General features: G+C 36.5%; 1 protein-coding gene across 4 annotated transcripts in view; it reads left to right on the top strand.

The window, feature by feature from the left end:
- Nucleotides 1-13,965, top strand: part of ABCD3 (ATP binding cassette subfamily D member 3) — a 34,080-nt gene that overhangs the window by 2,020 nt on the left and 18,095 nt on the right. For 2 of the 4 annotated variants that reach the window (XM_054833045.1, XM_054833047.1), the window contains 2 exons: nt 11,360-11,396; nt 13,679-13,777. In XM_054833045.1, coding sequence (XP_054689020.1) covers nt 11,360-11,396; nt 13,679-13,777 — 136 coding nt within the window. Of the gene's footprint in view, nt 1-11,359; nt 11,397-13,675; nt 13,778-13,965 lie in introns of all 4 variants that reach the window. The other 2 variants (XM_054833044.1, XM_054833046.1) reach the window with 1 other exon arrangement.

The raw sequence follows: 13,965 nt of genomic DNA, 5'->3' as shown, positions 1-13,965 counted from the left end.
ATCTCGTCCTTTACTTCTGCAGTCTTTCCCTCTCAAGCCATTTTGCATTGCCAAATCTATTAGAAATACAGTTACTAAAATAAATACCATGCTTGCAAACTTGATTTGTTCCACTTGCGCATATGCGTTGCTTTATGTTTTTGAGTTCCTGCACAGCTTAGGTTTTATTTACTACTGGTACTGTATTGCTGCCATAGATTCCAATCCAACATTCAGTTGTTTCCATAATAGTTGTGCTGCTGCTTGAATGTTTTTTTTGAGGGTGGCTTTTCATTCTGGTCTTCATTCTTTTCTCCGTGTTTCTTTGAGGCAAACCTTTCCAGGAGCCTTACAGAATGCAACCTATCAAGACTAGGCAGTAGTTACATTGCCTATACCACCAGTCTAGACAAAAGCATCCAGTTAGTGTCATTGCCTCATCTTCCTTTAGTCTCGTTCATTCATGTATCATTCATGTCTTAATGGTTGTTGCTAATGTAAATTATAGCATGCTTTTGGAAAGGATTGTCATTGTGCCAAATCTTTACATATTCCAGCTGGTAAATGATGCTGACATATAATAATAAGTGGTAAAACTTTGTGCAGTAATGATAAAATCTCCAGGTCCTAGTGTACCCTCTAATTTCTGTGCTCTACTTTTCTCTGCCTCTTTGGGAAGAGGCAGAAGTTGGGAGGCTACAGCTGCCCTAAATTTCTTTACTTATTCCTGTGGAGAAGAATTTCACTTGGCAATCTAGATAGTCTGGAAGAGGACTGGTAGTGTATCTGCTGCTTGAGGTTAACTGAGTAAAGTGTGTGAGGAATAGTGGTGATTTAGTTTTATAATGTGTGAATTCCATTGTTAACCTTGGTATATAATGCCTGAAAATGTTGTCACGTTAGTGTGAGATGAATTTCAGCTTCTTGAATTCTGGAAGATGAAATTCTAGTTTTGAGCTTCCTAAGGACAAAGGTGAATGTTGCAGACTTGAATATGAACAGCAAAACAGTAGCCTTAACATTCAGGTGAGTCATGGAAGTGTTGTAGCACAACTGTAAACTTTGCAAGGAAAGTAGTTTTGCAGGTAAAGTTTATTTAAGAATACACATGTGAGTATTTATGCTTCTTATACATACTTTGTCTTCAAAATAAGATATGCTATTGTATCACATTTTTCTGGAATAATGGTCTGTTTTTCTGTTTTATTTTGTGTGCGCTTTTTCAGTTTTGCTGGAATGTCAGCAATAGTCCAGTATCACTGCTGGCCAAAATTGAAAAGTAAAGTAACATACAAATTAAAAGGAAAAAAAATCTTTTAGCAAATCAAATGTGTTTGCATAACAAAAAGCTATCTTACACAGACTTTTCGTATTGTGTTCATTAATTTTTATGTAGAATAATCAGTTATAAAAATGATAGCAGGAAGGAAAGAAGAGGCAACTTTCACCTACTTTTCTGCTGTCAGACAATAGGGGCAAGGTTCAGTACAACTCATATCAAGTACTAATGTATGAATAATTAAGCTGTATATGTTATGCTAACCTACCTTAGTAGGTCAAAGATCACTTAATTAGTGCTAGCTGGATTAGTCACAGATGTAAGAGCTATTACATCACTTACTAGTTTTGCAGAACTGAGAGGTGATATCATTTGCAGTTTACAATATGTTTTAACCACAACTTTCTAAAGTTGTCCAAAATAAAACAATATAGAACTGTTTGCTTATAGTAACTTGTTAGTATTCCATGTTACTTCCTTGGAGTGAAGTGCAGAAAGAAAAATGCACTGTTGCTCTCCTCAAAAAGTCTATTTCCTTGGAAAAGCTGAATTTCTTCTTGGGAGGATGGAAGTTGTTATATGTAAATGATTATGATTTCAGCTGTAGTATTTGGGTTTTTTAGAATGATAAGAAGTTCTCTTGTTTGAGAGACTACATTATCCTGGATATATGATAGAGGAAAAAACAATCATGACTTTAATCCATCATGAGCTGTTTCTGTAAACAGAAGTGACTCCAGCAGTGATGATCAGTGTTTTGACAGTTGAACATGTTGCTTCTATTTAGGGAAATTAGTCATAAAATCTTTTATGAGTTTTAAAGACTAGTGGCTCTATTTTCCACTGAGTATTGGAGAAAGATTTATAGAAAGAAGGAAAACCAGCAGAAGTCAGATCAGTATTCTTTGTACTTTGTTCCCTGTCAGTTAAAATAAGGTTTAATGACCAAGACTTTGTCACTAAGCAAGGTCTGAAAAGACTGATTTTTTTGAATGGATTTTTTTTACAAGTTATAAAAGGTGTTGAAATAAATCTTTGAACTAATCTTTACTATATTCCTAAATGATGTTTTGTGCTGTGCTAGAAGTATTGTGTGCAATACAAACAGCAAATGTTTCTCTTTTAACAGCTGCTGTTACTAGGGGATATCAGTCGGTTGCTATGAATTACTATTTTAATTGAACACAAATGATCTCAACCTTATGGGCAATGCATGAGTGGGGATTGTAGTTCACATTTGTGGCAAATGGCCAAAACTATTGAAATGCTGAGCCCCTGCCCTCCAAGCTTTACACTTCTGTATGTAAAATAAAATGAAGTTATACGTTACCTGTCATCCACAAAAATCTAATCCCATGTCTGTTTTATGAGCTTTATCTTGACTATTAGACAGTACTGAATCAAACAAGAAATAGCAGAATATTTGCTTAAGATTTGATTGCTTCAAAAGTAAAACCTTAAGGGGTCTTACATAAAGGAGCTGGATATCATCCATTATCCCTCTAGTGAGAACTGTTCCTGAATATCCATGTAGTTTAAAGCACTTGTATAAGTGGAGAATAATGAACTTGGGCTACTTTCAAAAAGAAGGTATTTATTTAACTTATACAGCTTTCTGCTAGCAGAAGGAACTGAAAGTAGTAATAAAAGGTAATTAGGGTAGAGAGTTTGGCCCTGTGAGATTAGGGAAAGGGAAGAAACATGAATGGAGTTAATAGGAGTGAATTTGTAATATATGGAGAGAAGACAAAATGAAAGATTTTAAAATCTGTTCCTAGACACACTGGCCTTTCTGATCACCCAGCCACGTCCACTAGCATCCAAGAGGATGCTAGGGTATGGACATTTAATTTTATATGAATTGAACTTCTGAAACCCAAGTGTTTGACATGTCCCCCCTGTGGAGAAAATATGCATAAGGGAAGAAAAATGTATGCTTGGGGCTTCAGAGATTAGACATGGCTAAAACAGGGGGAAAGGCTCATTTGAGGTGAGAGAGTCAACAGAGTTGTTGACACAGTCTGTATCAAATAGGGTTTTACACAGTTCATCTTAGGTGATGCATGACCTATGCACTTGCCTGTCGTTGGGCTTCTCAGCCTTTTTCTTCTGACAGAGTGGAAGTAGATGTTCTGCTTGTGCCATTGGTTGGACTGCCCCTGAACGTACAGTTTGGCAGTGATTGATACAAGTACAATCAGAAGTGATAGACGTGTTCAAACATTTGGAGGAGCTTTCAAATATAACACAGAAGCTTAAATGTAACAAGTGGCAGTTGTAACTTGAAGTCATGCATTTTTATTCTGGTTTTGTATATTTAGGATGTTATTCTCTCTTGTTAGTTTGCCTCATTTCTTTAGGCTCTGAAGATGTTTGGGTAAGCCTTGCTAGTGCCCTTTGCATGAAGGGACATGTTGTAGTTGAGTCCCTCCTAACTATTTGACAAGAAGGGTGAAATTATATTGCTGCAGAGTAATAGACTGCTTGCATGTGTGTAGAAGCTTCAAAGGTAACCTGTGCTGCTTTGTGAAAAGGTGGCAGGTGTGTGTTAAAAAAAAAAAATCTCTACACAACTACATCAAAGTACGTTTATCCAGAATGTGAATGTAACTGTTCAGTCCACTACTTGCTGTATGTGCACTAGCATTTAAAAAATAAAAAACCCCAACCCCAGAACATACAGGCAAGATTACTAGAAAATGCATCTAAAATACAATCTTGTAGAAAAACTTGCTTGGGGCTCAGAAAACCTGTGTTCAGCTGGAGGGTATGGAGACAGGAGAAACCAGATGACTCAGCCCTACTCCTAGCATTCAGACTGCTTTGTTTTGGGCCTGGGTAGTTAATTAGTGGTTTCTCTCTTATTAAGTTGCATAAAATGATTGCTGTCTAAGTCAAGATCTAGTGTAAGTGTGTGTAACATTGTGAAACTATTTTTTTTACTTTGTAGGGAACTAGCTAGAAGAAGTCTTTGTGCTCTGGTCTGAGCTGGATAACAGTAGAAAATCTCATGGAAAAACTAATAGCTCTAAGGTTTTTGTTTACATTTTACTTCATTATTGAGATGCAGGTTTCTACTGCAGCTTAGAATTTCCTCTGCAACAGTTCTGCTTTGCCTCCTCAAATATTTGTAGAAACTTTTTGAGCTTTAGCAATGCAGAGCAATTCAGGGCCCTTGCTTGCAGTGACATAGCTGTTTGTGACCTTCTCAGAGTTCCCTGCTTGGTTGTCTGAACACATTCCCCCCACATTATTTTTGGTTATGCTGCAACTAGCCACCAACCTAGAGCCAAGAAAATTGTGCTCTTGGTTTCTGTGTGTGCTCAGGGTGTACTGCGTAAATGGCCGTGCTTTTGGACTATGCCCAGGCTTCTGAGTAAGGTTGCTGCCCATGACCTGAAGTAACTGTACTGTTGCTCTCTATTCCTCTGTGTGGGATCTGCAATATGAAGCTATGTCTACCAATAAGTGTGATACGCGTGCCACTATGCTTTTCTCATTATAACTGTTGTTTCTTCACACTGTAACAAGGTATGCTGTTGCATTCCATCTTTACTCATTTGAATTGTATTCTGTCTTTACAATGTCACAGTAGTATCTTGAATCAAAAATGACCTGAAAACTGTACAAATAAATGAATCTGTAATAGTTCATGATTCTTGCATGTTTTTTTTTTAAAGCTGCAAAAGTTACCCATTGCCATTCTAGAATGTAAGGTCTGCAAAATAAAAATACAAAAGTTGCTTAGAGGTAACAACTCTCTGAAAAGCTCTCCTTATTCCTGAAACAGATATTCTTCCTTTACTCTGTTGGGCAGAAGCTAGTCATCCCGCTCTATAGAAGGAAGGCAGCATGACCTGCAATTTGTGCCTTTTTTTGCAGTTAAGCACAACATAACATTTTCAAACCCTTATTTCCTCTTCACCTGTCATTAAACTGGAAGTCTTGCGTATCTCTCTTCATCTGCAATTCCCTCTTGTTATGCTTAGCTCAGTGTAGATTGCTTTCGCTGAACTTTGTTCTGGAAGGAGACAGGTATTTCTCGAGACAGTAATCCTTTAACTTTTTCTTGTTTGCTAATAAATACCACAGACCTAGTATTCCTGAGACTTTTCAGTAACTAGACTCAGTGGCCTCTTGAAGGCTTTTCCCCAGTTTCTCAAATCACTTCCTCTTTCAGTAGTGTTGAGAATTATAATTTTTGAGTAACTATTATTGTTGCATGTTTCTTTAGAGAGAATAGCTTCACTGGTACAGAAGTAGAGTTAAACTCAAAGACTGAGTGCTGTGACCAACACTTATTTGGAGACTGAAATTGTGTGGTATTATCAAGTTTTTGCCTCCCCCCGTGCTACGCTGCTGCCCTTGAAGTAGGATCAGCTGCCAAATGCCTGTACAGAGTCCTGAAACTATTAGTTTCTTTAAAACATCTTGCTGGTTTTGGCTGATCATGTTTCTCAATGTTGGGGACAGGTGTTTTGTTGTATTGCCTACTGTCTATTGGGTAAGTACTTGCCTATTTACTTATCTTTAGTGAGTTGTTATTCAGTTACCATGCATGAATGAATGAAAAGTTTGGTGTAGTTGTGTCATCCCAGTACTACTGATACATGTAACACACAAAGAAAGGTATTTTTGCTGTAAAAGCGCTGTGCAGTTAAATAATGGATAGCAGGCTACATTGGAGATGTTGCTTTTCCTGAAACTTCTTCAGGCGATACATGTCCCCTTATCTCTCTAGCCTGTTTGTGTTAAAAAAAAAAATAAAAAAGTCAAGTTATAGAGTAATTTAAGATAGAAGGCACCAAGGTACCTCAAGTGGTCACTTAATCCAAGTGTCTCCTTAGAGCAAGATCCACACTGAATTCAAACCGGGCTGTTGAGGGCTTTTTGCAGTCAGATCTTGAAAACGTCTAATGACAGATTCCACAGTCTTTGGACAACTTGTTACAATGCTCTGTTATCATAATAGTGACACTTTTAAATATTTTTTCCCCTTATATCCAGTTAGAACCTCCCCCATTCAGTTCATGTCTGTTGTCTTTTTCTTCTGTGTGCCCATGTAGAGAGTCTGACTCTGTGTCCTCAGTGGCCTCTTAAGTAATGGAAAACTGCTATTAGGTTCTTCCAGTGCCACCTTTTCTCCAGGATGATCAAGCCCTCTTCCCTCAGCCTCTCCTTAGAGGGCTAGTGCTTCACCCTCCTGACCATCATGATGGCCCTCTGCTGAACCTGCTCAGTTTAGCAATATTTTTTTTTGCGCTGGGGGTCCAAAACTGATCATAATACTTCCTATCATAAATGGTAACCTTGATAAGGCATGTCTAAGACATTGCTGTAGTTAAAAGTGACTTTTCATGTATGCCTGTTGTAGTCACTGAAGTGTTAGCTTGGTTTGAATCTGACTTTAAACACCATGAGCATAAAGGATGGTTTTGAAAGAATGCTTTATTTTGTGTAACGTGAAGGTAGCAGTCAGAGGAAACACCATGAAAACTGATTTAAATTAAACTCATGCAGCTCTCTATTTTGTTACCATAGATGGTCATGTGAAACAGATGAAAGTTGGGGGTTTTTAATTATTATTTTAATAGGACTAATTCTTTATAGAAGCTCCTTCTCTCCCCATCCCCTTTATAGAGGAAGATTTTTACAGAATTACTTAGTTTAGATATTCTGTAACTTTATTCCATAGATCATCTGAATCAAAAGTACTTTGTATCTCATTCTGCATGATTTGTTCTTGGCTTTGTGATCTGCATTGCTGCATCAACCATGGTTATGTATGGATGAAGTTCTGCCTTTGAAAGTAGAATGTGACTTATTGATGGCTTTAAAATTTAAGCCTGAGACTGTGGAAGTTTGGAGAAAGATTTCACTAGTGTAGTAGTACCTGCTGAAGACAGGGAAAGAGATACATATAATTAAGATTTTTAATGCTTCTAAAGAAAATTGTAAAGAAACTATGCAGAAACAGTCTTTAAGTGCCGTTTCATTTTTGGAATAATCTGTGTTCATATCCTTATCCAAAACTATTCCTATCCAGATCAATAGATACATTTTAGTACCATAACTTATCTTACCTGTTTTTCTAAATATTGTCTGGGTAACCTTTTTCAACAACCTCACCATCACCACCCCACCTTATATGTGAGGGCATGAAGGAAGTTCAAAAATCAGTCTGCCCATCATCTACTTGCTACTTAATGAAGTCTGTTATTTCATGACTGTATTGGCAAGTAGTTTTCGTAACTCCCTGGCAGTAAACTTAGTTTGTCAAATATCTTCCATGTGGAAAAAACAAAAAGCAAGCAGATGTTAATGAGTTATGGTGAGTTAAGTAATTCTGCTACAGAACTCTGGATTCTGTTGGTACAGTAAGAGCTTGGAAGAAAGCTAGCTTTTATATTTCTATTGGTTTTATTATTTCAGAGAAATAAATTAGAGCAATTCAATAGACAAGTTTTTGTGTAGGTTTGACTAAATGTTACTGTATTAATTTGTGCTTGACTCATGCTTTCAAAGTATTCTCTCCATACGTAAACTGTCATTTTTCAGTTTAAAATCATGTTGTTGTTTTTAAGCTGCAAAGTTAGGCATTCATAAGTTCAAAATGTAATAATTTACTTTCCTGGATGAGATTGCTTTATGGTGTATGCCATCCTTTTTTTTTTCCTTGCCATAAAGTCATCTTTTGAATATTTGTTCTTGTAGTGCTATTTTTGTCACCATGCCTCTTTTTTGTCACATAAAGCAAGGTCCTGTATTTTCTTAGTATCTGTAATGTAACTGTTGAATTCTTTTTGATAAAATCTAATGCCTCAGGGGATCTGATGGCCAGAAGTAAAAAAGCTAATCCAAATCCAAGGAAGTGCAGGAGAAAAATATCAGGACTTTCTGATACAGAAGGAAAAGGGGAGAAATGAATGGTGAATGGTCACTGCACGGTTCTGACTTCGAGGTAGAGAGGAACAGACATGTTCCCTATGGGACACATTTCACGTTGCTGCTGAATCCAGTGCTACTCCCATTCAAACTGCCTGGAAGTTGTCTCTACTTTGGGATCTTTCATTGTCCCAGCCAGTCCAGCTTCAGCCTCAATACATATGCTCAGGGAAGGGTTCATTGTGAGTAACTTGTGATGAAGTGAGAGTGGCTACACTAGAGATCAAAAGTAGACCACTTCTGCAATTTCATAGTAGCTGCCTGAATTGTAGTAATATTGACTGAATAAGCACATGATGAATTGTAGTAACCAGAGCTGTATCATAGCTGGTACCCTCCCACATCACCAAGTCAAGCATTAGCAGCACTTGAGCTTCCAGGCACTCCTATGATACTAAAAAGCATAGCTTAACTCAAACTGGAGAGTAACGTGTGTGGATAGGGTAATCACTAAAGTTAACATTGCAGTGAAAGGCAGCCTTATGTTTCTGCTGCTCAATGACAGCCCCTGTACCAGAGGAGTTATTTGCAGTAGAGAATTTAGACACATGTAGCACTTGCCTTCCTTCACCAGCAAGGCTTGTGATGCCTCAACATTAAGTAAATGGGAGGTCTGGAATAATAGAGAGCTTGAATCTATTCCAAATGTTAGAGCTCTCTGCTGTAACCAGATAGTCTTGTATTCTTGCTGACTAATTGAGGGTGTTATTTAGTCTTTAAATTCAATGAGAATGCAACCACAATTCTCATAAAAAAAGTTCTACAATAGCATAATGGAGTCTGGAGTAGTGCCAGTAGGTATCGGACTGAAAAAAAGAGACTCTTGAGAAGGAAAAGTTCTGAAGTAATTGGCCTGTGGAAGCTTTATTCCAGGCAGAACTATGGCACAATCTTTTGTTACAAGTAAAATGATTTTTACTTGTTAAAATAAGAATGGATTTTATTTTTTTTTTAATAGCAAGAGCAACATTTTTGGAGCTATGTAGCCACATTTATTTTTCTGCTTCTAGGTAATCCATGCTTCATACATAAGATTGTTTCCTTTCTTATTGACATATTAGTCTTGTTTTGATCTTACATTAATTTTTTTAGAAAAAGAGAACAAAACACTTTAAAGCTTTTTTATTAGGTTTTGAATTTATGATTACTTATTTTTTTCTTAAACTTTATAAGCTCTAATTGTGAGATCACTATTTCTGAACAGTCCTTTCTCTTTAATGGATAATCAGTTCAGTTACTGAATTTCTCTCAACAGCTGCTGTAGGAAAAAATGTATGAATAAATACATCAAAGGTATTCAACTGCCAGAATAATTCTGGCCTCATCTTACTATATTACTATTTTAATGTGTTCGCTTCTGATCCTTTTAAAGCTGAAATAGTTGGGTATTATGAGTGTTGTGACTTCAAACATTGGCAGGCCTTGAAGCAACAAAGCTAGGAATTATTATAGCATATCTGGAAGAGCAGCATACTTCCATTTTGCATTACTGCAAGTCATGAATCATCTAGTGAAATACCCACATAGTTTGATCACGACTTATTCACACCTAAGAATACTGCTTTTCTCCTAGTCCCAAACCAGATGTGATTGGACTGATCCATACTCAAGGACGCTCTTTAAAGAACAGGTCAATCTTCTGTACTTAGAAAAATTACAAGATGTATTGAGAAGTTTCTTGTACCAGTGATACATTGCTTTCTCATCACTAGGATGTAGTCTTTAGTGGATTGTTTCTTAGATGTTGTACACTGTTACTGTTTCTGCAGACATACTCCCATTATGGCCTGATGAAGTGTTACATCTTTTCTGAACTTTTACTAAGCTATTTCTCCCCCAGTCTGCTCTCTGCTGCATGTTCTTTGTTCTGTCTTTTGCACAAGTAGTCTTACAAGATTTTTATCTTCTTGGGCTTCTATCTCACCATTACCTTTAATTAAGTTCTTGTTAAACTGGCATCTCTCCCTTCTCACTTTCATGGTCTCCTCCTTCCTGTCTTTTCTCATTCTTCTGCTACCTTGCCTCTTCCTTCCATAATAGTTATTTCTCTTCATTGGTCAGTGACATTCATAGATCTTTCTAATCATCAGAAATTAAAATAGGCATGGTTTTGTCCTAAATATTTTCTTTGCAGACCTTTTAAAGTACAAGTGTGAAATGATGTTGTTGATAAAGTTGTGGGATAACTGGTTGTGTGACAGTCTGCAGTTGTTTTGATGTTGTAGGCGGAAGGAGCAGTGCCTTTCATAGTTTCTGCTTCCCTGTAATTTCCTAGGTGTTGTCTTGAAAGTGTATGAATATTATAATTTTCAGGCAGCCTGCTCTCAGTGTTTTAGTATGATGATTGCAGAATGGTAGGTTACAATTTAATATAGTTAGCTGTCGCTTTTAAACTACATAAATGCATAAGTTCTACCAACAGCTTCGTTTGCTTATCTGATGCTTAAATGTTCAGAAAGGAAGACAAACTTTTATGTCATCTTGCCATCCTTGAGAGGAAGAATGACATTGTACTTTTGAATGTTTGTTTAGCACTAATCGATAAATATTTTCCTTCTAACTGTTCTATAAAATGTAGGGGAAGTAAAAAGGGCAGAATAAAAAAAACCTCCCCTTCCAATGCACACCTTTGCAGGAACTTGATTTCACAGGATCTGACTTTTTTTCCCTCTGCAGCACATGTTTATGAACAAATAATCTTTATATACAGTAAAATGTGTTGTTTGAAAGTCAAATATAATGCAAAATAAATCTGTTTGGCTTATGTAGATAGCGTGAAACGTCAAAGTTGGGTTGCTTGCATTGCTGAGTCTGCATTCGTGTAGTTTTCATTTGTGGTCAGTGCAACCATGTAGCCATGCTTGCAAAGTATATGTTAGAAACAGAAATAACATTAGGAGTTCATGGTACAGAAGACAAGGTGAAGCACAACTCAGAGATGAAGGGAGACTTAATTTCCCTACGTGAAACTGAATACTGGAAGGAGTAAGGTTTCATTGAAATAGTATAAAAACAGCACGTTTGACATAAAAGGTAGCCCTGCTGTGAAGACACAGTACTGCTTTGAAAGATAGAGATATAATCCCAAGCTTTCCTTTTTGTTTCTTCTGTGTAAAGACAAATGTGTGTTAATAAGGAAAATTTTTTTCTCTACAGTAAAAGAAGTGGAAAACAAGTGTTGCAGAACAATGAGGTAATTCTTTCTTTGTGTAATATATTTTTAATAATTTTAAATAATACTGTGGACTTTTTTAAAGTCCTGTAACTGTAGTTTTATTTTGGACAGAATGATGGCTATTGTGCAAATGTGGTTTGAATGATACTTTCAGACTTGCACTGGTGAAACAAATGGAAGAATCATCTCTTTGTGCCTAATGAATGTTTAAGGAGTAGTGTCCTAAGTTTGGCTGTATGCATAGCAACAAACAGCTGCTTGTAGACTTAGTATGACTTGTATTTGCTTTTTATTTAAAACAAAAAAAAGTATGGAACAAGATATAGAGTCTGATATTTTCTAAAAAGTACTTTAAACTTCTGGTAGGAGGTTTGGCATTTCCCTGATCTTTTGTGTGTCTGTTAGCTAATTTGAAAAGGATATGTTATATCCCTTTAAATCAAGTTTTTTGTTTCATATTCAAATAAAATACAACAATTAGCCCAAAGGGCAGAGCCCATGATTAGAAATAGTGGATCATATGATGGTATGAATAGGTAACTATTTCATGTACTTCTGCCTTTGCTGAAAACTTAAGAAAAAGCTTGGACTGGATAAAGGTGTGTGCAAGCACCGTGTTCACTTCTACCCAGACTTTGACTGCACTATCTGCCATAAACACTTGTATTTCACATAGCTACACCTATTTGTAAAAATCTTAACTAGCCTTCTATTCCTAGCCACCTTGCATATAATTATAGTGAATGAGGAATTAAGAGTCTAAGGAAAAAAATCTTTAGGAAAGAAGGTATTGGAATTAATGTAAGTGCAACAAAAAAAGTGGAAACGGGGAAGAGATGAATAGAGAGGAGGAGGTTCAGCTTGGACATCAAATATGTTTAGTCAGGTACTCCTAGAGATTTAATACATCAGACATTGTGTTTGTCACTTCTATTACAGAAAAGCAGTAATATGTGTAGGGTCATGCTTCATTAGGCCTGGACAGTAGTTGTTAGTTGTAGGGATTGCTTGGATTTTTGTGTAAATAATTTTAATTTAAAATATTTTTATCATCTACCATATAGCATCCTATCTATCTTGAATTTTTATCCATAGCTTGTGTTCACATAGTGGCTTTTTGGTGTGTGGTTTTTTTTTTTTAAAGGACAAGACAATAGTTCACTTCATCCCATGAAAAACAGGTGTAGGCTTATTCACAGAGCATTCAGAGTAAATTTGTGTTTGGGGTTCAGAGCTTGCACTTGTTGCCCATCATGTTGCATAGGTAAATAGTGAAGAGATTAAGCTGGGGTCTTCCTGCGAGTTTCTGAAGTTTAATAATTCTTGGAAATTAGAGTGCTTGATAGGATTGTCTGAGTTGATTAATGGTGGATCACAAGCTACTTTCTTTGTCTTTCCTATTCTGTCCCCCTAGATTTTTTTTCTTTCAGGTTTCCTGTCTGTTAGTATTACTATAGGCATTGATAACTTACGCTTCACATGAGTCGGGTAGCAAAGATATCATGATTAGGTTGATTAGACGGGACATGTTTTAAGTACACATGTATGCCCTTTTAGTCTGTTTTCAGGAATGAATCCTTATGTCACAACTGTGAAAGGAAAGAAAGAAGACAAGGGAAGGACCTGGACCATTAGCTTGTTAAAAAGTACTCACGTTAGTCAGGACAGAAGATAAGGTTATATGGAGTAAAGAAATGCAACTGACCCAAATAAAAGTGTTTGGGTATAGGAGGGGTTTTAAGTCTGGTAGATTTCACTCACTAGGAGTGTGTTGCACTTCTTTTTTAGAAGCAAAAGAATAACAAATTCTGGTTTCACTTGAAGCAAGTTTGAGCTGTACAGTCAAGGAGTTAAATGGTGTAGACAAATGATGGAAGGCATCTTTAAAAATACTGGTTGATGGTGTCTTCTAGAGACAAGCAATGTTGAAAGATGGCAGACTGCATTATAAATTGTAAATGGATGTTTTAATGTTGTGGTCTGCATTGTTTGTATATCACTTACAAAATATTTATTTCAAATCTATGTTATCATGGCAGCTACTTCCTATTGCAATTTGTTTTGATAGCTTAGTTCTTGTACTTAGGATTTCTCTTAGCTGTGAGTGCATACGCTCCTGATTCTTAGATTTCATTTAACTTGTGTGAGCAAGTCTTAAATTGGAGGGAACTATTGCAGACGCTGCAGAAGGGAGGTAGCTGTTAAGTATCTTGGATAGGGAAAATACTGCATCAATATTTAAATAATACATTATGAAAAAATCTCACTTTGTCTTGTTTTGCTTGTTCTGTGTGAAGCAGAAGGAGGGAAAGAAGGAGCGAGCAATGGTGGACAGAGTGTTTATTGCAAGAATATGTCGAATCCTGAAAATAATGGTCCCTAGAACACTTTGTAAAGAGGTAAGCATTGCCTGCAGTAACAAAAATGAGCTTTTTTGGAGTCAAGTTTTCTTTCGTAATTATATCAATTTAAACAAAAGTATATACCTTACTTGAATAGGACTAAACATATCTGAAAATAGCAACATATTAATATAACAATCTACCTGTATGTTCAGTTGTTAGATCACTAAAAAGTTGCATTTGGG

Source organism: Grus americana, chromosome 8 (assembly GCF_028858705.1).
Source record: "Grus americana isolate bGruAme1 chromosome 8, bGruAme1.mat, whole genome shotgun sequence".
Taxonomy (NCBI): Eukaryota; Metazoa; Chordata; class Aves; order Gruiformes; family Gruidae; genus Grus; species Grus americana.
This window is presented reverse-complemented; position numbering and strand designations above follow the sequence as displayed.